Source organism: Ursus arctos, unplaced genomic scaffold, assembly GCF_023065955.2.
Source record: "Ursus arctos isolate Adak ecotype North America unplaced genomic scaffold, UrsArc2.0 scaffold_4, whole genome shotgun sequence".
NCBI lineage: Eukaryota > Metazoa > Chordata > Mammalia > Carnivora > Ursidae > Ursus > Ursus arctos.
This window is the reverse complement of record NW_026623056.1, coordinates 20,549,812-20,576,555: the sequence shown is the minus strand read 5'-3', so window position 1 is coordinate 20,576,555 and position 26,744 is coordinate 20,549,812. Positions and strand designations below refer to the sequence as shown.

Sequence of the window (26,744 nt, the reverse complement as noted above, 5' to 3'; positions counted from 1 at the left end):
AAGGGAGCAGAAGGTAGCAAGGAGGGGAGTAGACAGGGGCTCAACTAGAATCAAGGAAGTGAAAAATTATAAAAAGCCAGTAAGAGAGTTGGTCAGTAGGACTGTGATTAGCCCAGCTGTGTCTGCTAGCTGGCAATCATGAAGTCAGGATTCTATCCTCCCACAGAGACTGGCAGACAAAAGCCCTATCCTTTCTGATGATTACATTTCAAAGCAGTGGCTTTCAGTTCCTTGAGAAAGATATTCCTGGGCTGTAGGAGATGTCTGTGTGTGCGTGTGTGTGTGTGTGTGTGTGTGTGTGTGTGTGTATACTTATGTCTCAAAGGGACAGAGGAGGGACTTGCAGTTGTAAGCTTTTTAAAGTTAATGTTCTAAGAAAGAGGGGTCAGAGGCTTATTGTCAGGGTTGGTCAGGGCTCAAAGCAGGCCTTTGGATGGAGTCCTTTTGTAATTTCTCGGTGGGCGCCAGACAGGAAGAGGAAGGGGCAGTCTAATCACAAAGAAGGGACTACAAAGGCATGGAGAAGTGAGAAGGCGTAGTTTAGAAATGCTTCCTGGTTTAATGGAGGGTATGTTGGGGCGGGGAGGAGTGGGAGCAGATAAGTCTGAAAAGGTAACTTAGAGTCTTCAGGGTCATGTCAAGGAGTTTGTGTTGTATCCTGGGGCAATGAAGAGATCGACAAGATTGGGATCAGGGGAGCAGTGTGGTCCCATTTGGGGCTTAGAAATAGGCTGGCCACAGTGGAGGCTGGCTTAGAGGTGAGGTGAGGGGTAGATTCGGAAAGACTGAGAGAGGGAGAAAAGTGTAGACTCTGAAATGATTTGCTAAAGGAATGAAAGCCTGGACTGTGGCAGGGCGGACAAAGTGAGGGAGCGGGCTTTAAGGAGACGAGACAGGAATGGGGAGCCATTAGATGAGTAAATGAGAGGGAGGTTTTGGGGACCAAATTGAGGTTTGGGTTCTGCATGACTCAAAGGACATGGCAGACTTTGTTGACATGACTGTAGTGTGTTTGTTCCTTCCTTCTTCCTGTTTACCCGACTCATGCCCTTAATAAGAGAGTTGAGAGGGGGGCCCTCTCACCTGAATTCGGGAAACTTGTTTGGGGTACTTCATGCAGAATTCTCTACCATTGTTACTTTTACATCGCCGTAGGAAAATAATGAGTATTTTACCAATATCCTGAACATAACAGCCAAAGCAGAAAGAGGTGAAATGCTTTGTTTTGGACATGAAGCTAAGGCGAAGTTGAAAGATGACCAGTTTAATTCCACTGGACAATAATTCAGTTGGGATCGGGATGTGCCAGGCTGTGCTAGATATTTTGGGAGCCCCTAAATTTGTAAGACTTCTCCCTTCTCAAAATAAATAAATAAATGAATAAAAACATAAACGTTTGGGTATGCAGACATGGACACAATTGAGGGAGGATGGTATGCTAGTTTGCACTGTAAAGGGAACTTGGAAGAGGGGCTAGTCGGTTTCAATAAAGAAAGTAGCAAAGATTTGGTGGAAGAAGACTTTGTGGAAGATGTCAGGGGCAGGGAATTATGGGAAGAGAAATATCCTATAATTGCATGGCCCACACTGAGAGCTTTGCTCTAGTTTCCATTTTCCTTTCACCCTCTTTTACATTTAACTAAACAAGTGGATTCTAGGATTTTGTATAAAAAGTGCTGAGAGGAGGGGCACCTGGGTGGCTCAGTCCTTAAGTGTCTGCCTTTGGCTCAGGTCATGATCCGAGGGTCCTGGGATCGAGCCCCATGTCGGGCTCCCTGCTCAGAAGGAAGCCCGATTCTCCCTCTCCCACTCCCCCTGCTTGTGTCCCCTCTCTTGCTTCATCTCTCTCTGTCAAATAAACAAATAAATAAATAAAATCTTAAAAAAATAATAAAGTACTGAGAGGAGACTTCCCTTAGACCCTTCCCAAAGGTAGCCTTAATCTCAGATGCACTGGTCACTAAGGATGTTTTAAGCACTTGACTCTGTCCTGGAGTAGAAAGTGGAGTTACCAGGGAGCACTTCTTCCCTTCCTTTCTCTTTTAACAATTATATTATGAACTATAAGATGCACATAGAGCACATATTATAATGTATCATAACAAGTGCCTATGAACCCATAACCCAACTAAAAAAATCTAGTATTAATAACACCACTGAATTTCCCCTATGTCTTTACCAATCACATCTTCCTCCTTTTATCTTGTTCCCCAGTATGTACATAAGAATATGCATATATAGTTACTTAGCATAATTAGTTTTGCTTATTTTTAATTTTTTTATAAATCATATGAATATATTTATCCTTTAAAACTGTTTTTTCCCTCTAATATTATGTTTCTAAGAACTGACCATATCAAGTTACTCAGCCTAGGGTACATTCATTATGTTCAGTTATACATTATTCCATTGCAGGAATATACTATCATTAACTGATTAATTATCCTCAGATGGACATTTGTGTTATCTCTAGCTTTTGCCATTAACAAACTGTACAGCTCTTTATATCTTTGTACTTGTCTCTGGGGTACATGGGCAAGAGTGGAGTTGCTGGTTGTAGGATTTGCACACCTTCATCTTTATTAGATAGTGCTAAATTGCTTGCTTTTTAAAGATTTTATTTGTTTATTTGAAACAGAGAGTATGAGCAGGGAGCAGGAGCAGGAGCAGAGGGAGACAGAGAGGCAGGCTTCCCCACTGATCAGGGAGCCCAACATGGGGCTTGATCCCAGGACCCTGAGATCATGACCTGAGCCAAAGGCAGATGCTTAACCGACGGAGCCACCCAGGGGCCCACTAAATTGCTTTCCAAAGTGATTTTCACAATTTCTACTCCCAACAGTATTGCATATAAATAACCATTACTCCACATTATCTCTAATACTTGACATTATCAGACTTCTAGATTTTTGCTGAGCTGGCTGATATACTTTAAATGGTAACTCATATTGGTGTTAATTTGCATTTCTCTAATGACTAATCTAAACGTTCTTTCATATGTCAATTAGCCATGTGTGTTTCCCCTTCCATGAAATATCTGTTCTTGTGCCCATTTTTCTACTGAATTCTTTTTTTCTTTCTTTGGAATTCTTTGTGGATTCTGAATAGTAACCTTTTGTTTCATGTCTGGCAAATAGTTTTTCTCAGCTTGAATCTATTATGAATCTTTTGATTAACTACATTTCTTAATTTTAGTGGGGTCTAAATTATCCATTCTTTTCTTTATACATTTAATGTTTTTTTAAATTTTGTTCAAGAAATCCTTCGTAAACTAAAAATCATAAAGATTTTTTAATAGGTCTTAAAGTTTTGTCTACAAGAGGTAGGCATGGGATGTTATTTTTTTTCCACATGAAAAACCAATTATCTCAGCATCTACCCTTTCCACAGTGATTTGCAATATCATCCATGTCATATATTAAGTAACCATAAATGGATGGTTTTGGTTTGGGATTCTCAACTGTGGTCCAGTTGTATATTTGTTTTGTTATACAAATAATACACTGCCTTAATGACCACAGCTTTATGTAAGGTTTTATCTGGTAAACAAAATTATTCTTGTTCTTCAAAAGTCTTGGGAATTTTACCATTTGCTTTTCTGGGTAAATTTTATAATCAGCTTGTCAAAGTTAATAGAAAAAAATGGTGGGATTTAGATTAGAATTCCATTAAATCTATGGATCACTTTAAGGAGAATTTTTATTTTTATGATAGTTCCCTATTTTTGACTACGGTCTATCTTTCCACTTCTTTAGATCTACTTTAATGTCTTTCAGTAAAATTTTATGATTTCCTTCATTAAGGTCTTCTGCATTTAAAAAAAGATATTCTTTGTTTTTTTTGTTACTATTTTACATGGTTTATTCAAAATACGTTAACAAACTTTTTCGTGACTGTTGCATAGAAATAAAATGCATTTTTTGTATATTAACATTATAGCTGGCAAACTTGTTAAACTTCTGAATGCCAATTATCTGCCTATTTTGGATTTCCAATTTCCTATAGTTACATCATCTATGATTGATGATAGTTTGGTTTCTTACATCCCATTTTTTATAAATTTCATTTATGTTTCTAATATAACTGTACTGACTAGAGTTCTCAGTTCAAAATTAAGTGGAAGTGGTGATAGTAGATATCTTTCTCTTGTTTATAATTTAGAAGAATCACTTCTAATGTCACACCATTTGGGGTAATTTTTGCATAGATAGTCTTTACTCAGGGAAATTTCTATTCCTAGTTTGCTAAGGGTTTTTTTTTTTAATTGTGTTTTTATTTTATTATATCTTTTTTCTGCATCTATTGAGATATGATCATAGGATTTTTCTATTTTGTTTTGTGCAAGTGGCAAATAATATTGTAATTATAAATCATATTCTAATGTTCAACTCGTATTCCTAGGATATGCCTAACTTACTGGAGGTTAAACTATATGGCTGCCATTTTCTTTGCTCATCAGTCCTAGTTGCAGCCCTGATACTCCTTCTTGGTTTATTTTCCTTTAGAATTTCTCTTATTAGGGTCTACGAACATTGAGCCCTCTCCATTTTTGTGTATTTCTAATGTTTTTATTTTTTCATAGAAATAGAAATTATAGATAGGACACTTGTCCCGGTTTTTTCCACATTATTAAAGTCATCAGTATGATAGCACTGGACTCAAGATCCAGCCTTGATATTAAATTATTTTGTGACCTTGGATAAACCCCATTATGTTTCTGGGACTTGGTATTCCCTCACTAGATCAGAGTAAAAGCACTCTAAGGGGCCTTCATGCTCTCACAGTCTGTGAATAGGACCAACGAATGTACATGTTGCTAGTGTTAGAATACAGAGAGCAGCAGAAGGTCAAAGAACAGAAAGTGAGTAATAGAAGACAAACAGGGAAAGGGAAGACAAGGTTACATGTTATATGCCCTTCTTTGTTTACAACTTTCTGGGAAGAAATTATGAATGCCCTGAATCCCAGTGATTTGTCTATTATTTGCTTATCCAAAAACATCTTCTGTCTGGCAACTTTAAAAATGGTGGCCTGTTGGGGCGCCTGGGTGGCTCAGTTGGTAGGGTGTCTGACTCTTGGTTTCGGCTCAGGTATGATCTCTCAGGGTCTTGAGATCAGCCCTGAGTCAGGCTCTGCACTCAGTGGGCAGTCTGCTCGAGAGGGAGTCTCTCTCCCTCTGCCCCTCCCCTCCTGCAAACTCCTCCACCACCCCTCGTGCTCTTTCTCTCTCAAAGAAACAAATAAATAAATCTTTTTGAAAAATGGTGGCCTCTGTGTACAGGCTTCTCGCGCCTGTGTTCTCAGATCCCCCAGCATTGGTAGGCTGAGAGGTGATGCTGGAGAGATGAAATCCAAGGCCGAAGTGGGAAAGAGAGGGATACTTTTCTGAATTTTATGGAGGACTTTTGTGTATCCTCCAGTTCTAGTCACTCTTAAGGTTTAGTGGACAAACCAGTGGACTGGGTGTCAGGGATACTGGGTTCTCCTGTAGATCTGTTCCTTAAAAAAATGAAAAAAAAGTTTTTTAGTGACCAGCCATGATGGGTTATTAACTTTACGTCTTGCATTCTTATCTGTAAAATGAAGGCAAAAATAATTCCAGATCAGAGCTGTTAAAAATGATACAATGAACAAAGTTTTCAAAATGCTCAGTTATTCTCCCAAGTGTCTGAGTCTTTCTTTCCTTTCCCCATATGTATCTGTATCTATCAGCTCTAGTAGACTATGGAAGTCTTGAAAGCAGGAACTGCCTGATGTAGACCCATATCCTTCAAGGTGCCTAGTACGGAGCAGATTCTCAATGTTTGAGAAGTACACGCGGTATGGACAAAGAAGTGTGGAAGAGTCAGCCAGTGTTGGTGGTAAGTGGAGACCTCCCACCCCCACATCTAGAGACCCATTTGGGAGTTGGATCCAGCTTTAAAGGCAAAAAATCCTTCACTTGTAAGGTTAAGACACAGAGTGGTCAAGTAATTTTAGAATACATCCAACCTGAAGATCTGTGCTTTAGTGGAGGACAGTGGGTGCCTTCATACTCTTGCTGGCATCATCTTTGCTCTGAGAGGCATTCCCTTCTCAGAAGACCATCTGGAAAGCAAATGATATAAAAAATGAATCACGGTAAAAAGGGTCAGAAGAAAGGAGACCAGGATTACCCGACTCAAAAAGAATTCCACACAAAGACAAGTATATGTAATAAGAAGTTTATTGGATTTCTAAATATAATAAAGGAGTTGCAGTTCTTTTACAGAAAAAAAGGAATATCATTTTCATATTTATTCTTATAGAGCATTGGAAGAACATAATTGAGAGAAAAAACAGATTGAAGGTAAGTAGAAATGCTTTAATATAATTGGATAATACATAAATACAAAGAAAATACCCAAATCACTTGCTTATAACAGGTTTTATTCTCTTATTTTCATAGGGAATCATGTGGGTTATTTTGGATAAGTCAGTGATGGTTCATGTAGTGGAGAAATGTGATTTGCTAAGAATAAAATAAGAAAGAGAAACCTGTATTTTAGGAATATCATGGCTCTGTCAGTACCACACATGTGAAAAAAGGCATATTCCCTATATGTCTTTGTGTGGTTTTCCCTAAATCAGGGAATGCTATTCTGACTAGCAGCTGATCGTGGAGGGGCTATGCTTGTACTCAGTGGGGCATTCTTGCTCTCAGTGGAGAGAAAACCTGGCCTCTCCCTGTCTCCCCCCTTCTCCTTTCTCTGTGCGCTTGTGAGTACCATTTAACATTTACACAAAACTCTCTCTCATAGTCATGGCATCAGGTTGAAACCTGGAGCAGAGCCCTGTTGTCTCTTTCCCCGTCCATCTTGTTCCCAAGGAGAAAACCCCCAGAACCCAATACTTCTTCTGACACCACACAGAGATCCTTCAACTCTTATCTAGCACTGACATCTGATTCTCTAAAAAATAGAAAATGACTAGTGTGGAAATTGGATAAGGTAAAAACAGAAAATGAACGTCAACAGGAAGAGTAGACATTTTTAGTGAAGAGTATCACTCTTTCTCCAAGGAGCCAACTGGTCTCACAAAACGATGACAGCTAAAGCAGGGTGGTCCACACTCGAGATTATGCAACAGTAATCTGTTCCAGCCTCATCCCTGGTGTATGTAGGGGGGCTCCTTATATGGAAGGCAGAATGGTGGCTGACTGCAGTGCCATGGAAACCATCTTCTATAGCTCGTCCCTCTTTACTTCCTTTTGGTGAAAGTGGGTGGGGCAGGAGATAACTTTGTGACCAAGACGACGTCAAGAGCTTCCTTGGAGAGAGGCTAACTGAAGGCATCTCTCTTTCCTAAAGGAGAGGCGTATTCAAATGAACATGAAGCCAAATGACTTAGAAGGAAAGAGAGCGACTTGGCAAGTGTAATTTGCCAGCTGGTTGAGTCAGACGACACATTGAGAAAGATCTTTTTTGGAAGCACGTCCTCCCTTCAACCCTTTTCCTAAAATCATGCACGGTCTGCCTCGTCCTAGTTCCCTGGATCCTCTCCTATGCCACACCTGGATGAGCGTCCCTCATTCCATCAGAGCATCGACGCTTGCAATGCCCGTGACAGAACTATGGAAACAAAAGCCACCCGATAACATATGCTACTATTTTTAGGAGTCAAAGTAAAGATGTGCTAAGGATCTGGCAAGGACATTTGGCCCCCTGAGCCTCCAATCCTCACAGCCAAGACTTTTCTTCCATTTTCACTGATGCTAGCCTGAGAGATAAAGGGAGAAAAAAAAAGTGCTGACATCCGAAACCCACCAATGCTTAGTTTATAGAACACACATATGACACATATCCTAATACAGATCCTGGCTCTATTAATTCTCTTCAACAATGTTTCTTTCTGACTAAATAACCCAATTCCATTCAGCCTTTTGTCCCCTGAAACACAGTACAGGAAGCCTCCGCAGTGTGCCCCATGCAGTCGATATAAATATAAAGTGGCTGTATCATCAAGGAATGCTCAGGGAATGTGTTTGCAGCCTGTTCCACGGTGCCACTCGCGAGGGGATATTGGAAATGAGTGACTTTCTTCCATTTGGCAAGTGTTCCTTATCTTAGCACCTACTCCTTTAGATGGTATGTTTTTGAAGGCTGCACAGTATGACTCTGGGTACCGTGTGTACATACATATGTAGGAATAACGTTTATGTTTCTCAGAATAGGCACTTTTTGAAGGCAGTAAATCTAAAAGTAAAGTTAATAGAGCCTATATTTAGTGCTCATCTTCTCACTTTGCTGATGTGTATGCTGAACAGAAGATCACAGATTTGAGTCAGTCTCGCAAAGAGGCCGGAGTCGGCAAATGGCTATATTCAGAGCTGGCGAAGTCTTGCCAACTCCACTGTAGCTGTTAAAAAGGCAGACTTGGAGAAGGTGCAATCGTTTTTCTCAAAGGTGACGGCACAGAAGGAGAAAAGCCTGTGACAAAGCCACGAAATAAAAGCTCGTGTGTGCAGCTCGGAGAAATTACTATCCTCGGGCTCCACATCTCCATGTCACGTCTCCTTCATGGCACAGATTTGCAACTCAGAAAGTTCCTTCCCTTCCTTTTTTTGGTGTGTCTCATCATTGCACATATTCCCAGGAGAGAAAGAGCCCCAAATCTGCTAAACTAATGATAAACGTGGAGTTTAAAAGACAAAACAAAACAAAAACAAAGTAGTTCACTGAGCAGCTAGCCTGGAAGAAGTTAATGCTACATCCAGCTGTGAAAACGCTGCATCTAAGTTTAAATTTTCACTTAAGGCACATTCAATCACAGGATAATTTTATTCATGCTAAAGGATCAGACAATCAAGTGTCATCTTTAATTCTGTTTGCTCTTTGATGGGTTTCCTGAAGAAGAACGAGGACAGAATTCAGATTTTTTTTGGGGGGGGGAATAGATTCTGACTTTGTTTACTAAGGAAAAGAATTCTTGGATCATTCGCTTATCAGCTTTCCCAAGAGGATAAACGGGGAGTAAAAGGAAGAAAGTCATTTAAATGTGACTTCTCATCGACTTCACTATACACGCTGGTGACAAGATTCAGTTTCCAGGGTCCTAATTTCCTTCATCAAGGATACGTCTCCGTTCTGACATTTCAGTGGAGTGGGAAGGCCGGGACTGTGTCTACCAGTTTCAACTTGCTACCAAGAGAGGTCTAAGGCACTTTGGCTCTTTGTGGCCATTTCTCCCCGATACATCGATGTGCTTGGAATTCATCTAAAAACGAGGCAGAAGGGTTAGTAAAATGCAAGCACTGCCTAAATATCCACTTGCCTTTTACTACTTGAAATTAAAATCAGGCCATTTCTATTGTTGGCATTTAACTGAGAAAAATCCCGTTTCCTTTGAAGTCTGAGTTTGAAGGAATGAAACACGGCAGATACATCATAACCTGGCTACGCTCTTCTCCTACTTCTGGCTTATGATTCCTAAGTGATCATCAGCTGTCACCCACAGAGAAAAAGAGATGAGAAGGTATTAGAGTTTTTCCCCTCTTCACAATTAAGTCTCCCAAGAAAGAAAAGAAAGGAGACATGTATCCAAGAAAAACTAGCTTCTCCCCTTTTTACATTTTCTAACGCAGTTCAGAAATAGTGTTAAATAATTTAGTGAGGAAAGACATCCAGACTTAATATTTACTCTCTCATGGTGGAGTAAATGCAGTCAGGAGAGGAAGTGTGATTCTCTCCTCCTGGCACGCACGGAGCGAGCAGGAACCTTCCAATGTGGTACACGATGCATCAATAAGAATGGCCCGGGAAGAGGCTTTACTCTTTCCCCCACAGATAGAAATGTAAAGAGAATCAGGCAGGAGAGAGAAACACTTTCGTTTCCACCCCCACCTCAAATTGCTTTGGCATATTTTAAGAGATAAATGGATCCATACAAAATTTAAAGAGCTTTTTCTTTTCCTTTTTGGCAGCCACAAAAATGGGTCAGGTCTAGGAATTATTAATTTCCTGGCCTGAAAAACCCAAGTGTTTTAAAATAAGATTTCTTTTTTGAAGGATCGGCTTTCTTGGAAGACGTTTGTATGTGCATATGCGTGCGAGTGTGTGCACGCACGTGCACGGGTGTGTGTTTTAAAGACAACGCGATTGTGTTTTCCCTACATATGGAGGACTGTATCGTGTAGAATGGAGGAAGGAAAAGTTTTATTCATAATTTTCTTTACATCGTGTAAAGGGAGATCAGGGTTTGTGACTCCCCTTCTTTTTTTAAAGGGCTGCTTCTTCATCTTGACTGCCTCACTGTCCTTTTCTTCCCGCTAACGAGATGTCACAGGCTGCACCCAGGGGAGTCGGTACCCGGGCCTACTCACCCACGTAATTCTGGAGAGTTCTCAGAATTCTTCTTCTGTTCACTCCTGGGTGGGGGTACTCCAACTATCCTACAAGAATCGCTCTCTATGGCTTCGGCCAGAGCATTTCTCAAGCCTCACAGGAAGACGAGGCACCTTGCCAGGCTCTGAATGTTGCCATTTCGGCCAAGAGTACCACCCCACTGGCCCCACTGGCACGTCCTTGTGTGTTCCAAGTGTGAAGCGTGGGAAGGGGTGAGAGGCCTTCACTTGGGAAGTGACTTCACTTGGCCCTCATTAATCCCAGGGAATAAGCAGAGGGATGGTGAGAGCGGCTTGATGGATGGTAGAGTCTAGGGAGGGAAAAGCCTAGAAAGCTTATTAGATGAGATCATTTTACAGGTTTGCTACAGGAGATTTAACTCAGATGAAGAGCGAATATCTTGCAATCAGTTCACAGATTTTAACTGGAAGCCAAACAACTATAATGAGAAATGGGAGAAAATAAAGGCCCAAGAGCGCGCATCAAAAGGCACATCTTCCGGAGGGATGCGACTCAAGAGAAGGAATGGTGAGTTGTGGAACTGCCGTGCTAGGCAACTTCTAGAATATACACAGAGGCTTCCCAGTAAGCATCCTGGGAACAATGGAGTACCAAACTCCCTGGAACAAGCACCCATGAATCACAAAACCATACCGGCCGGGGCAGCCCTGTCTCTCAAATGGCAAACACCAACTGTGGGGCTGCTTTCAGTCCTGCAGCCTCTGTTCCCAGACATTTCAAGGTCATGGGTGGGTGGGTTGGGTGGGAAATGCCTGCTGCAGGGACAGACCCCTTGGGTGTCAATAACTGTGATTGAGAGGAAGAATAATAGGCATTGTTTACCTACAGCAGTTCCTGTCTCTGGGGCCATAAATCGTAGCCCGCGGGACAGAGACCTGTCTTAAGGACCCAGTCACCTCTGCCTTCTCCTGCATTCGAAATAATAGGATCTTGGCTGAGAGGCTGCACCTCATGGTTCCAGAGTTTTCCCCTTCATGGGAAGTAAACCGTCTCTGGGGAGATTTGCTGCGGCGGACTTCAGCGCCACAGCGGTTTGCTCTTGGCGGTGGCCTTCCCCGACCGACATCATCGCAGTGCTGATCGGACAGAATACCTGGTCGTTTCCCACAAGATGACACGGACGATGCGCGCAGGCTCCCAGCGATCGCAGGCACCGCAGCCCACGCGTGGCTTTGCCACCTGAGGTCTGTAATGGGCTAGGAGATTTGCCCTGGCTGCCTTTGCACAGGGGGCACGTTAGTCCGGGCAAAGCATACAGTGCGCTCGGAGGTATTCTGTGCCCCGAGAGTGGCTGCTGGAGAGAGCCCTGGACTTGCACGACCTGGCTGTGTCCCCAGATCTGCCACTTACCAGCTGCATCGCTTTTGGCAAGTCACTTAACGATTCCGAGCCTCGGCTCTCTCTTCTAGGATAGGGCTATTAATAACCTTCCTCCCAGGGCTGTTTCATGTGTGAAAGCAGTTTGTAAGCTCTCTTAGGAATTATTATTTTAGAGCTCAGAAAGCCATCCCCAAGTCCTGCCCAGGAGACTGGTGACAGGTTCTGCCATTAGGGCCCTCTAATTCAAACCTGGGGAGGAATAGTACGACAGTCCTTGGTAACTCAGAGCACCACTGGAAGAATGTATACATTTCTACCAAAGACCATAACATCCTATCACACTGACCCCCAAGAATGATTTCCTCTGGCAAAGAACAACTAGACAGAAGTAAGGAGTTTCAACAGAACTTTATCTTTTGCATTTGACTTCTTCCGTTTTAGAGGTGGAGATCATGCACAGACATTTTTCAACCTTTTAAGGTCCTTATGAGCAGGGAAGGTAACTGGAGGGTACTGTCCATGGGTTGGGCACCGGGGGAGGGCATAAAGCTATGTATGTACCAACTGTCAGAACAATTTGTCTTTGGAGTAAGAAAATAAAGACAACAACAACAAAGTTGTCAACTCTAAAACCTGACCCTCAGAAAATCGTTCAGACTATTTTTAAGGACGTTTAAAGGGTTTTTAACCTTTAGCTAAAACTCAGAGTTTTTTTTTTTTTAAAGTAATGTGTTGCCAAAATGAAAACAAATATATCTGGGAGGAAAATGAAGGGAGGAAGAACATTTTATTGTGTACTAAAGATGAGTTTTGTGTGGCACTCAGGAGGACACAATCCCCAAACCCGGTTCTGCTTCAGAGTCGGAGGGGGCTTGGAACAAAGTCTGATGGAGAAAATGAAGACCCAAGAAGTCATGAGCTTGTTGATGCAGGTGACGCATACACGGAGTCTGGATTACCACTTAGCAGTGAACCAGTAAGGGAATTTTAACACCAAGTGGAATAGGTGATAGCAGGGTCCTTTCTAATTGCTGACCTAACGTCACAAGAAAATAAGAATGTCTTGCTTCTTCTCTTGCAGGAGTTCAAAAGACACGCGTGTTCGCTCTAAGAGTAGGGTACCTATGTTATAAAGCTTCTTGTTCATACTGTATGCGCTGGCTTATATTTTGGCACCTCATCCTATCTTCCAACTATAAAGAGACAAGACAGAAAATAGCAGTGGAATTAGCCTTCCTCTATGCCCTTTACCTTCCCATTGACCCTGAATATCTGGACATTTTTTTCTCCTCTTAAGGAAATTCCAGAATCCGTAATACTTAAAGTAGAGGGTCTTTTCTGAAGATAGCTTGTGCTTTTCTATTGTTTCTGGTGCCTTAAATATTCTTCCTTCAACTTCCACATCAAGTCAATGAATCAGTTCAACATTTCTTACCAAATTTCACTCCTCCGTGAAGCCCTACGGATGCCACTGGGAGGAAGAACCCTTCTCAATGCCATATTCCCGAGTACCGACTGAACCTGTTTGATCTTACTGCAGCTGGACCGAATCAAAGTTACTTTGGGGCTGATTCTCTTACAGTAATTATTAAGATGAGTAAGGGATGACGAGGTTAGAAAGACAAAAGGAAAGAGAAATACGGACTCCTAAGGATAGTTCCTAATTGATCATGGAGGGAAGCTCCTCACTTGGTCTACAGTGCAACCTCTCTAGGTACAAACATTTGAGTGCAGGAAAATGGAAGTGAATCTCAAAACCAATCAGCAAGTACATATTTATGTCAAACCCCTATAAAGTATCCGGAACTCTTTTTGCATCATCAGTATGGGAACATGGACCAAAAAATGTGTTATTATCGAGAAGAAAGAGACAAAGGGACAGGGTTACAGAGACTTTATGAACATTAACCAAGAAGTGGGAATCTTACAGACGGTACAGGGGTTAGCTTGTTTCTTGTTTTCAGAATGACTTTGATTTTGGCTACATCAAAAATAGTACAGGATACAACATAAAAGGTCTGTTTTGTCCACCTGGAAGATCTAGCCTCATCTGCCTTCCACTCTCTTGGGTCTGAGTTCTTGGTGGAAATTTCCACATTGACTATCAGTTTCCTTTGGGTGACTTCAATTCCATTTACTTTCAACCCCCAAAGAAAGTGTTTCCACCTAGCCTGACCTAAGGTGATTATGAAGTTTCATCAAGTAGGGTGAAATAAAATTAGAAGCTATTTGTCCAAGTGTTCAAAGCAGAAGCAGAAGGGTGGTTGGACTTGACACCATGTCAATAAACAGGAAACAGTCGAAAAAGTTAGTGATATCTGATATCTGACCTTGAAGAAAAGATTTAGACCTGTTCTGCGAAGCCCTGGAGACAAATTTATATGCAGCACGAGGAAGAAATTCTGTAGAAAAGAGCTGCCCTAATAGCAGAATGGATGCTGTGGACAGTACTACATACTGACCAGGTCTAAGATAGGAGATGGTGACTTGCCAGCAAAATAACAGAGGAGATTCAGGTCTTTAAAGAGCCCGTGATTCGGTGTTTGTCTGGGAACACCACCGATGGATGTCCGGGGTCTGCTAGAACCCTCTACACTAGTATAGAACACAAGATGACATAACGAGACCTGCTCATTCTTGGTAAACCATTCTACCTCTGGGGTTGAGAAGTGAACTAGAAGCTACATTCACTGCCAAGTTGATTGAATCCATTATGTGGGTTGTTCAATAAGGCTGCTGTTTGGGTTACTGAGTTAAATGCCTATCAGAGTTAGATGCATAAGGTTTTCTCTTGCCCCTAAGTGGATGAGTAGCTTGGAAAAATATAAACAGGCATATTGTAAGGAAAGATTAATGCAAGTATCTTAAATTATTACAAAGGAGTTAGCTATAGGTTTTCTCCTCTCTCTAGTATATGTAACTTTTTGCTTTTAGAACATTAATTTTTGTTTATAACAAGGGCTGGAAATAGAGATAAATATTAGTGTGGTTAGAGAATGTGGATAAATTAAGTAACAATCAGAAATAAAGAGCAAGATTTTAGTAATTTGTGTGTGTGTGTGTGTGTGTGATTTCAAGGGGAGAAGTGTTCATGAATAAAAATGCACTTTCCATAGCACTTTCCACAAGCCACATGCATGCTCGATAACGAAAGCAGTGTCTACCCCTTCTTGCACAAGGGGCAGGAAAGTAAAATAGAGAAAGGACTAAGTGTCCTTTAAAGGAAAATAAGCCATTTTATATTTCCTTTTTTAAAAGTTAGGAAGATAGTTAGTTTTCTGTGTTTGCAACTAAAGAAGAGAAAACTAGTACAAATCAGTTTGGCTGTTTAGACACAATGTTACAGATAGCAGATGACTGGATTGCAACAAGAGAACAAAAGACCTAAACTCCTACTTACCGTCATCGTCAGGTAAGTACTGGAAAGGGAGAAAACACTGCATGTGTGAAAGCAGGAACTTCTAACCTTCGGAGATGCTTAGGGTATGGTGCGGTGTGCCCAAGAACATGTCAGAATATGTATCACCATCTTATAGGCTGAGAATGACCTATGCCCCTCTCTTGGAGGGCGTGAAAGGACATGCGTTATAAATTCCTGGAGTAGCTACGATCATGTCATGGGGCCTAGCAGCTGCTCTCATTTCACTTTCTTCCGACAAGGGAAAAACATATGGTTATCCGTAGTGATTTTTAAATACTTCATAAACTTGGAAATATAAACATTTCACTTGTTTAAACAACTACAATTGCTGATGCCTAAAACCCCTCTGACAGTTCTCAGAGTGACACTTCCCCAGAACTCTCCTGCCATCATTTTAATTGTAGACGTTCCTTTTCTTAAATCCCTCCTTTGTCTCTGGAATCCCACTCTTCTTGGAAACAGGTTAAAAAAAAAACAACAAAAACAACCCCCCCCCCAAAAAAAACCTCTGTTTTGGTATCAAAACGACATACCCACTGAGACTTGGCAAATTCATTGATGTATTGAATTGAATATGTATTAAGTATATTTTACTTTCCTCAGGTGACCCTCTGAAAAGGGAAAATTAATGTCAATCCTGTGAAAACTTACAGAAAGTGGAAGTGAGAGCAGAAACCAAAAGTGGAAATATATCCCTAGAATTATAAGCTTTCCCAAATAGATTTAAACAAAAATGGACATGGAGGGCATATTTTTGCCAACATTAGCCAGAGTTCAAAAGAATCTCAAAGCCCAATTTTACCAAAATGCTTTACTGAGAGACTTGTTCTTCTCAGGTTGCTTTTTTGCTTTTTATAAACATACTAGAGGCCTGTGAACTGGGCTCTAGGAAGAACTCTGGTGCTGACCTACCCCCTGTAAAATACTGTGATTCAACTATTAGGATTTAATATTATGCTCACAGGCAAAACGCTGATATGTCTAAAAATTCTGGAAGGATAATAGTTTTTCCTTGCCATGAGGAAAATTACCAAGTTTCATTAGGAATAAAATAACATGCCACACCACTTAAAAATATGATTGTTTTGTTGGCCAAAATGCTTTGGATTTTTTTTTTTTAAATTCTTAACCTAGTCTTAGAAAGATCACTTTGCATATAGCTGAGAAAAGTAGGACAGTCATAAATGAATTTGCCAAGAACTCTATGATCTGAGTCCCTGATGAAAACTCATTAAAATAAAACTGAAAGACTCTATTATCTCATCTCACTTTATGAATAAACACAATCTGGAAAATGTGCCCTTTTAAAGGAAGGATTTATGGATGCTGTGTAAATTTGATGGTAGCCTTCTTCCCTTAATATGGTCATAATTCCGTAAAGATCAGAAGGCACTGATACAATTTACTTATGAAAAGTCCAAGCACAATAATATTAATAGGTAGGATGAAAAGCAGGACAGAATGTAAGAAAGGAAAGCAGGAGGAAAAAAAGGAGGGAGAAAAAGAGGTGAAGAGGGAAAGAAGAAGAATTCTCACCAAATCAGATAATCAGATAATTTTAATAATTTTTAATAACAATTAATAATTTAATGATTTTTAATAATTAGAATTTAATAACTTTAATAATTTTTAATCAGATAATTTTTAAAGGTTTGAAATAATATGTAATATGGGACCCAGACAACAGTCTCTTGAGAAGAGTTTCATTCTATGTATCTGTCACGTAAATAACAACCTGACACGTCCAAGGTTGTACCCATAAGAATGACTCAGAACTCAACCTGTTCTGTCCACTATTAAATTAAGACAACAGACAAACCAAAAAGCTATGACAAATACTGAAAGTGGATATGCTGAATGGGTGGGAAAGGCTCCAATGGAAGTCTACCTTCATTATCCGACTACAACCAGAGCAGGACCAGACATCATCACTAACAACATCTGAAACATCACCTTCTGGCAAAAAAGTGTTTTCTTTTTTTTTTAAAGATTTTTTATTTATTTATGTGACAGAGAGACAGCCAGCGAGAGAGGGAACACAAGCAGGGAGAGTGGGAAAGGAAGAAGCAGGCTCCCAGCGGAGGAGCCCGATGTGGGACTCGATCCCAGATCACTGGGATCACGCCCTGAGCCGAAGGCAGACGCTTAACGACTGCGCTACCCAGGCGCCCCAAAAAAGTGTTTTCTTAATTCAGGAATCCACAAGGTCCTTCCAAGAGACAAGGAGAAAAGAAAGACTATTAGAACACATTAAGATAAAGAGTTTACGCTTCTCTGGATTTTGTTTTCCTTTCGATGAGTGTATCTTGGAAATCTGGGAGATGATGACTAACGTTACGGGCTCTCTAGTGGAGTAGAAGTGTAGAGACTCTAAAAATAAGGCACACATACATGTTGCTCTCTGATCGTCTCCCACGAAAGTGCCCCGAGAGAGCGATCTCAAGAACGGGACTTCAGGCACATTTTGCAGAGGCATATCTTTTTCAGCCTACTGGTTTCCTACAGATGGCTAAAGCAGGGTATGGAACATGCTGTCATATTTCATTCATAACACACATGTACTGTAGCTCGAGGCAACAGATGGACAATCACTTGTTTAAACTACAAATGTGAAATACTAAGGTAGCATGGCAATATTTCTAGAACTGTCTATGAGAAAAAGAAGCCTTTCCAAGCCAAGAGGAGTGGTGAGAGGCTGGGAGGTCACATCAGTGTTTCCCTGATCTCCCTAGCAGCTGCCATAATTTCCCCGACACCCTTCAAAACTTGATGACGGAGGGATCAGGGGGCAGCCGACGCAGATTTGACAAGAGAAGCCCAAACCATATCAAATAGAAATAACACTGTTATTCCTGGCTGGTTCACATTATTAGGATTTTTTACTAATTAGGAAAATTGTTGGAAGTTGTGTTTTTAGAGTCCGGTCTATATTCTACAAACCCTCTACTACAGCCCCGTTGTAAAAGTGCTCTCTTTCTTCCTCTGAACCCAAATAAAAACACGTGTTTAAATGTAGTTAGAGTTTTATATACTTTAAACATCACAATAAACATCTTTGCAGAATCATGCGTAGCGCGGAAACAATGATAGTGTTGATATCTCGGCTGCATTAGTCAGCATACAGCCAATGAAGTAATTTTGATCGGAGACGTTGCCCCTACGAAAACAATTTGTCAATGACAGGAAAAAGAACCCACATCCTTGAGCTGCAGAGATGTCCAGCATCTCAAAGCTTTGATGCCTTATGTTGGGACGCATGACTTAGTTTTGAGTTTTAAATGCAATTTTGCTTGCAAACGAGACTCCACGTTGAGTCAGTGTGAGCTAGGGATCCAGACAGTGAAGAAATCTGATTTTGAAATGGTGTGCAGAGCCCATGACATAGTGGGTTTTTTTTCCTTTTCCATGTCTCTCATCCCACAGAATTACCAAATATTCGTGCTCTTGACAATTTTTTAAAGCCGGTATAGTTTAACAAATTTTCTCTTATAAACTCTGATTTTCCTATTATTTATGAATTTAAATAACAATCAGGAAAACATACCAAAAGACAAAGGAATTGTAATTGTTAAGGTAATGTGATCTTTCTGTCTCTGTTATAGGCAAAATTTCATGTAACTAAAACAGTAAAAAGTGATTTGGCATTGTTTAAACCAAATGATTAATAGGAAAGACAAGAAAGCAATATAAATCATATACTTAAGAAATCCTGGAATAAAATATGTAGGATCCTTTCCTTATTATACCTTGTGAAAGAAAAGAAATCTAAATCTAAATATTTCTGCATATGTGTTTGTGCACATTCATTATTATAAAAGTATAATAAGTCTATATTAAAAAGAGATTTACTTTAAAGCTCTTTGGTAAAGATACTCTGAGGTTATGTGATAAAATGTACTATAAAGATTGAAAGAAAGCAGTATTCTGGCAATGCCACAGTGATGGGTCTGTGACAACATTTTCTTATAACTTTATCTCTCTTTTTAAAATGTTTTGGCTTGTAAACATTTAGTTACACATGGACTTAAATGTAACAAACAAGTAGAATGTTATTGCATTTTTATAGTATAAATATTTCATACATTTTTCTCTTTTGGCAAAATTCATAATAATATGACTGCACTTCAAGAGATAAAATCCATCTCTCAATAAATTGGGCTTTTGGCCTAAACAGAATTTCCCCCAAGTATTTCATAGGAAACAAATTGCTGAAGCAATTCAAGCAAATTACATTATCTCTCCAATTGTTTAATAGTCAGTGCTCTCTGAGGTCATCAGGATGTCTGATCTTGAATTTGGAGGACAGAAATTCAGAGATACAGTCGCTATTGTATCCTAAAATTCACATGTTGCCCAAAATGAATTCCATTCTATTTCACATTGAGAAAACTACAAGGCCAATGATAAGAGGAGCAAAGTAAGGAAAGGCAAAGTTTCCCAAGAAAACTTTGAAAAGTCGCAACTCTGGCAGTTACTCTGGGTAACCAAGGCAAAAGAGCCACAAATTAACTTAGATGAGCTAATGACCGTAGGCTTAAGAATTTCTTATTGAAAAAAAAAAAAAAGAAAAGAAAACGGAACCATTTTTACAATCATTCCTACTAAAGTAAAATAAATGTAATTGGAATTCCTGAGGCATGGGGTATAATTCAAAACATGCGCAAATAATTTTTCATTTCGGTTCTAGTGTTAAAATTAAAAATTAAAATAAAAGTCAGACTAGAAAATCGACTTCATCACGTTATAATCACGAAAAAGGTATTTGTGGACTCAGGGAAGGGTGAGTAAGGGAATGTAACTATATGTTTTACTGGATTTCTTAAACTGGGTGTTATGTATACAGGGATTCATTATATTATTATTTATATTTTGTGTATACTTAAAATACTTCATAATTTAAAAGTATATACTTGTGGAAGATTTGAAGAAACGTTTAAGAAATCTCAATCCAAAATACCCGATTAGTTTACAAAATGGCAACCTGCCGTTACAAAGACGGGAGTCTCTCTTTAAAAGAAACAAGTTAGAACCCAATAGAATGGTTCTGTAGTTGGCAAGCAAGCGTTTCAATGCCCAGTAAGAGTTTGAATAAAGATTCCAAGCAGAGAGTCTGCATATTTTTAGCTCAGAAAGGCAATTTTTTTTTCAGTGATTGTCTTTGAAAGTGTGGTGTAAATGTCACATCGATGATATGAAAACGTCTCCCGTGATATGCAATCTGAGTTGCAGCAGGATTATGGGAGTGATGAAACTGCGGTTTCACAATTTTTTCAAGCTTTCCTGTCTTTTTAAAGTAAACTAAACAAAACTTCACAATTTTATTTTGTGTATCTGATTTGCAGTTGTCAGGCAAAAAGGACCCGGGCCTGGGGGGCAGGGTGGGGGAGAAGAATAGGAACAGTTCTTTACAACTGTCTTCCTCTGGAGAAAACTCAACTTTGGTAGTTGTATTTGGATATTATAAAAACAAAAACAAAAACAAAAACAAAAAAAACCCAAAACAAAACATGGCAGTATGTCTGAGATGAGAAGTGGGACAGTATCAGAAATGTTATGTTTCAGAGAAAACAAAGTTTGTCTGAATTACGATGTCTAGGTAGCATGGAAAAAGGAAATCTTAAGATGGTACTGTGGGATAATAATAGGCTTTTCAAAATACCCCCAAAATGCTTTTTCCCCAGCATATCCCACCTGTAATTCCTTTACAAAAAAAGCAAACTTTGGATTTCTCTCACCAATATCTGTTTTCAAATGAGCCCTGACCACTGGTCACTAGAGATTTTGAATTTCCAACCAAATTGGGTGGCAAATTAAATTTGGGCTTGTTTTAACCTATGTAATTTACAGCTTAAATTCTTTGTAGCCTAACATACACATGGCACGCTTCCCCCCGTCCCCCAAGGGGTGTGACCAGTTTAGAGCAACAGAAAGCTGTACTTTTCAATACACAGAAAAAGAATGGCGATCTTTTCTGATCACAGGCCGCAAGGAACTGATAAGATGGACCCTTCAAGCCTAAAAGCACCTGTAAGTTGGCCGACTCACCCAGGAAAAACTGTGTGACAGCAAATACCACACTAAAAAAAGCCATTCAAGCAGATGAAAAGTGAGGCAAACATAGGGATTAAAAGTTACAGGAATGCAGAAGTGAACAGGATGGAGTATAATCCGTGCAAAAATGTGGAAGTCCTTGGGAACAAAGGCCCATCAAGGTCCTGCATGATTAAATGTGAAATGTGTATTTGGTGAGAACTTAAAAAAAAAGAAATCACATCATCTATGTGCTTCTAAAGAAAGGTTAATATTAGATGAAGAACAGAGACCATCCCACGGCGTGATTGCCTTTCCTGTATTTTCCCATTTCTTTTCTTATCTTTTTCTTGTGTTTCCTTCTTCTCGGCGTCACCAACTAACCAGCGGAGCAGGCGACTGAATTCACAGGTCGGTGCTGGCCTTGGCGGTGAGCACCCTGATGCGGGCAGAGTTGCAGCCCTTGCAGAGGATGTGTCCGTCCAGGGGGTAGCAGCCTTGGTTATCTCCTTCGGACAGGAGACCACCACAATCCTGGACAAACAGACGGCAGGGATGTGAGTGAAACTGGAAACGACGGACATGAGGATGCCTTCCTTAGCTTTCTGCGAGAGGCCTCCATACCGTGGCCACTTACTACCTTTCTTCTCCCTGTACCGCCGCCCCCCTCCAGTTCTTCCCCAGGATACAACACACTACCTAGAATTGCGCCGCACAAGAGACTGGGGACATAAACACAAACAAAGTCAAATGACCCCCCTTCAGGTGACTTCATAGGAAAGGCAAGTCCAAGAAGAGAAGAACCCAAGGGTCTGGGGCCCCAAGTAGTAGTTTTGTTCTCTCACCCAAGCAACAAAAGTAGCAAGAACAAGAGAAGAGAAAACAAGAGGAGATCCCTAACCGCTAAGTCAGCTTTACCCTTTGTCATGAGTCTGAGGATCTCTCAAAAGGAATACACAGGTGCAGGGACAGAATTCCTTGGCTGTTTTCGGGCAGAAGCAGGGCTGTGGAGTGCCTCCTTCCAAGCAGAAGGGCCAGCCCTAGGCTCTGCATACTGGCCCCAACTGTAGTGGGAAAATAAAACCCTGAAGGGTGCTGGGAGCACTGGCTTGCTGCATGTTCTGAAGGAGACAGTGTGGTGCAGAGGAATGTGTTGGATGGGGAGACGGCCCCTCCCGGGCCACCCCTTAGCTCTGCCCCTGTGCCACTGAAAAGAATTCCTGCGTCCCACCTCACCGAACTGTTGGGAGGATCAAAGAGGGAAATGGATGTGGATGTACTGTGAAACAAATACGGGAGCTACAGAGCTATAAAGGATCAAAGGAACGTAAGACTGTCAACAGCACCTTTGCAGCTCCATTTTGAAAAGTGTCATGTAACAGCCAAATCCTGCCCTTACCTTTGGAGGAAATGGAAGTTTCTTTGAAAAGAAAAATACAGGACTTCCTCTGGCGGTGCGTGCCCTTGCTAACTTCAGCAGAAACTCTTCCAAAAGGCGACCACCCCTGCATGCCCTGCTTTTGCTGTCCATTAAGACAGTAAGGAGGTCACTGGGCCTCACATCTGCATTTGACTAACAATTAAATGAAAGGTCAGAAAGCAGCAGCCATGGCAGCAGGAGTCAGGCTCCCCCCGGCTTTGCCAAAATGAGCAAGCAGATATTCTGCCGCTCTAGAGGCATTCGGGACACTGCATAATGGAATTAAGTGAACTCTTTTCATCGCAATAAAGAAAGAAGGAAATTTTATAAATGACAGGGCTGTAAGCATTTAATGAGCTGACCTCTACGGTCACCTGGGCACCATGAAGAGCCTTGGAGTCAACGACAGTGTTGGCATCATCAACGCCTTGACTCTGAGAACCCAAAGGGGCCACCCGGGGCGTCCGGTACACCCTCCTCGTTTATAGAGATGGGGAAGTGAGGAGCAGAGAGGGAAGTGAGTTCTCCATTGCCATGCAGTGTCTGAGGTAGGACTAGAAGGACGGTCTGCCCTCTTCTGATTCAGTGCTCCTCCCATGCTATAGCTTTGTTTTGTAAAAAACTTCACAGGACTTTAAAGCAAACTTCATTTGTACTGCTCTCATTTCCTCTGGAAGGAGATGTAACTTTCACACATCTGGGCACAAAACCCAAAACCATTAAAAGTCAAAGCCTATTCGTATGCGTAGGGAGTGTGGGAGCAATGCTGGCAAGCTTTTCTTCTTTAAGCCTCAATTTCTCCATCTGTAAAACGACCTCAAAGGCATCTAGCAGCTCTTTCACACTTACGATTGGGGTTAGTTTTAAGGCTGGAGCTGGTTATTCCTCTGTAGTCATAACATCTGATGTAAAAGCTGCAAATTTATCATCTTTTCTCATGCTAAGGACACAGAGAGAGATGCAACTTGGGCTCTAGGGCAAAACAAAGAACCCCACATCAATCGGGTGGTGGGTTTCAGCTAGGGCAGTGAGTGCAATGAACGCAGTCCCAGAGCACCAGGGGCAGCCCCGCCAGCCCCAGTGTCTTGGGAAGATCACCCAGTGGGACTAGATGAACCAATGTGTGAGGGCGTGGTGGTAAGGCAGTTCATACCATCCTTCGCAGAGAGAAGAGAGGACTGAGAACTACTGTCCTCGGGAGAGCTAGTGGAAAACAAGAAAACAGCTTCAAAGCAGGGGCTCTGGGTAACTAGAACCAGGATACGAAAACTTTTTAAAATCACTTTCTGAATATAGTGCCCTTTTGACACACAGATTATAGGGGAAGGACTCCTGCCCTTTGCTGTAGAAATGACTGCATGTCCCTTGGACAGAAAGCCTTCCTTTTCACTTCCAGCCTGGGTTACAGGCCTCCTGTGTGCATTCCCATAGCACCTGTACGTACCTCCCTGGACCCCTTAGCAGTCGCCTGACAGCCTGTCTTGAGTGCTCAGTCAGTGCTTGTAAGTCAACCAATCTCCATGACCTGGAACATCAAGTTCCCACCTCTTTGAGAGGAGTGAATTTTTATCCTTCTCGATGGGTGAGAATGGCATCTCTGTGCCATAAAAGTATCAGAGCCACGGTTAAAGATTCAGTGTACTGATAATAGTAACAGTAACAAGAATACCATTTGTTACTAATTAAGGACTTTGTGATTTACAATATCCTTTAATATATAGTTTTGCATTTTAGTCGCTCAGCCAAATTTGGGGAGGTTTATAAGAATCTGAGTTCTTTTCACAGGTGGAGAAATTGAGACTGAGCAGTAAAGTGACTTATCCAGTGTCACTAGCATTAAATGAAGGCCTAAAATCTAAAACCCGGGTCCTGTGAACACAGGCACCAGGGGGCTTTCCCAGATTAAATAACTGCTATATTTGCAAAAACCAAGTTCTGTTGGGCCTTTCCATGCCTGCCATGGCCTGACAGGGTGGGGACGCTGACCACAGACCTCACACCGGTAGCAATGCACATGGAAATCGCGATCCAGAGCCACAATCCGGACAGTCTCCTCCTGGCCTGGGGCTGGCATGATAGGCTCCTTGCACACAGAACATCGGGGGGCAAATTTCCTGAAAATGGAGACACAGGTCTGGTTAGGCATTGAGGATAGACATTGACAAATGGGTGAGACCCAGAAGTGAAAAGAAAAGGAGTCAGCCAAGGGTCAGACATCTGCTCTGTCATCCTGTGTGACCTTGAGCAAGTTACTTTCCTTCTCCGGGTCTGCTTCCTCAGCTGTAAAATAAGGGATTTAGATTTGGTGACTGTTGAGGTCCTTCTAGACCATGAACATTGTGATATTTGGTGAGGTGGGGGAGTTAGTGTGTGTATCACTTATGCATAAAGAGCACCTAGGAGCTATTGGCCACTTGATATGTTGCATGAAGTTCGCTGGTGGACAGATTGCAAACACAGACCCTGGGCTAGGGCAGGGTCCTGGGGGCCCTTCCTTGTTTCCTTTGCTTGACTTTTGCTTCTAGACTTTTATACGTGCTCCCCGGGCCCTACACAAATACTCTGAGGTTGGTAACTGTGTCATTCCCACTTATTAGAGCCTCTTCCTATGAAACTGAGCTAGGAATTAACACAAGAAACCTCAACCACATATCTTTTCAAAACGGCAGAGGTTAGTGAGTTTAAATACACCAAACTTTACTACAAACTCACTACGACCAAGTCTTGCACTTCCTGCATTTCATCTGTGTTCAGCTCTGGTTTGAAAAGAAAAAAAGTTCAAAAGCTGTCAAGTTCTTTATTCTTTAGAGGGTCTCAGCACTTTCAAAAGGTGTGGACACTGACGCGTGTAGCTATGCACACACGTATGTGTGCTTTTGAGGTTAACTGGTGGTGAGGAATTTTAATATTTCCTAATCTCTTAATATTCCTTAATATGACCGACGGCCCTAAAATTTGTTTCTCGTAACAGATTAAGAGGCTGCAAATACAGGCTGTGTATTCATCTGCACCTCCTGGAAAAGAGGGGTGGCATTTGGGAAGGTGTGAAATGAGACATGATTTGAAATGGCCACGGATAAAAACCGAAGACATGGGGGAAAAAAAAAGACAGACTGTGCGAGCCGGTTTTTTTCATGGTAATGGTTTTGAGATTAATGACGTTAAAATTTATCTATTTGTAGTGAGACTTAAAAAGAAATAATGATAGTAATCTAATACTTTGCAGAGTACTTTATGGTTGTCAAAGCAGTTTTACATACATTATACTCTATATGTACATATTAATTTTCTTGGCAGAACCCAAAAGGCATCTGTGTGGCTGCAATCTAAATAAATATGAATTAAGCAGCAGATCAATTGATTGCTATGAAAGAAAAATTAAAAAGGATCATGGTACAACTGCAGCAGTAATCAGAGTTGTTATAATTGGCATTTTATGCGAGAAGTTTACACTCAGTGGTTAAAAAAAAAAAAACTGCTTTGGACTACCTGATTATTTTTGAATCTGGGTCATCAGTAGTGAAATGAGCAGGTTTCCGGAATCCAGTGCAGAATTTCCTTTCCCCAAGCCCGTTGAGACTGTAAGCTCTGTGAGGTCAGAAGTATGTCTCGCCTGTCATTGAATCGTGAACCTGCCCCTCTTTCCACAACTACAATTACCTACTTCTTTAGAATAGGATCTCTTTCACTGAATTTGCCTGTTTTAGTAGTAATTATGTGCACATCCTTGGGGATCACTAAACTGTGAGCTTCCAGCTGGCAGGTTTTGCTCAATCTCTGAATCTCCAGAAACAACTCCTGTGACCAGGACAGACAGCAGAATTTCAGGCTATAGCTCATGAAATGAGGTGTCTGCCATATTGCTCTATAAAAAGATGTTATCTGGACCTTTATGTTTAATCTCAAGGTCCTTCCTCTTTGGAAAGGCGTGAATTGTATTCTTGCTGAGTAATGGTTCCTTCCTACCAATTGGCCTCATTTCCATGATGAGAAAAAACAAAGTGAAGAGACAGGAAGTGGTTTCCATAGTCCCCACAGTGTTCCTTGGCCGGCATTTTGAAGACTGTTCTAAATCCCAGGTGGTCTGTTTCAAGGCTCAGCTCACTAAACAGACAACAATAATAATAATAATAATAAATTTGAGGAAAAAACACATTTGATGGTTCAAACA

At 41.1% G+C, this 26,744-nt stretch overlaps 1 protein-coding gene across 36 annotated transcripts in view; it reads right to left on the bottom strand.

The window, feature by feature from the left end:
• Positions 1–6,189: 6,189 nt before the first annotated feature.
• The window catches only part of LPP (LIM domain containing preferred translocation partner in lipoma), a 655,397-nt gene continuing 634,842 nt past the window's right edge, over positions 6,190–26,744 (bottom strand). For all 36 annotated transcript variants that reach the window (XM_048214797.2, XM_048214791.2, XM_048214810.2 and 33 more), the window contains 2 exons: positions 24,567–24,687; positions 6,190–21,687 (listed from right to left, as the gene is read on the bottom strand). In XM_048214797.2, coding sequence (XP_048070754.2) covers positions 21,559–21,687; positions 24,567–24,687 — 250 coding nt within the window. In that variant the 3' untranslated portion in view covers positions 6,190–21,558. The remainder of the gene's footprint in view (positions 21,688–24,566; positions 24,688–26,744) is intronic.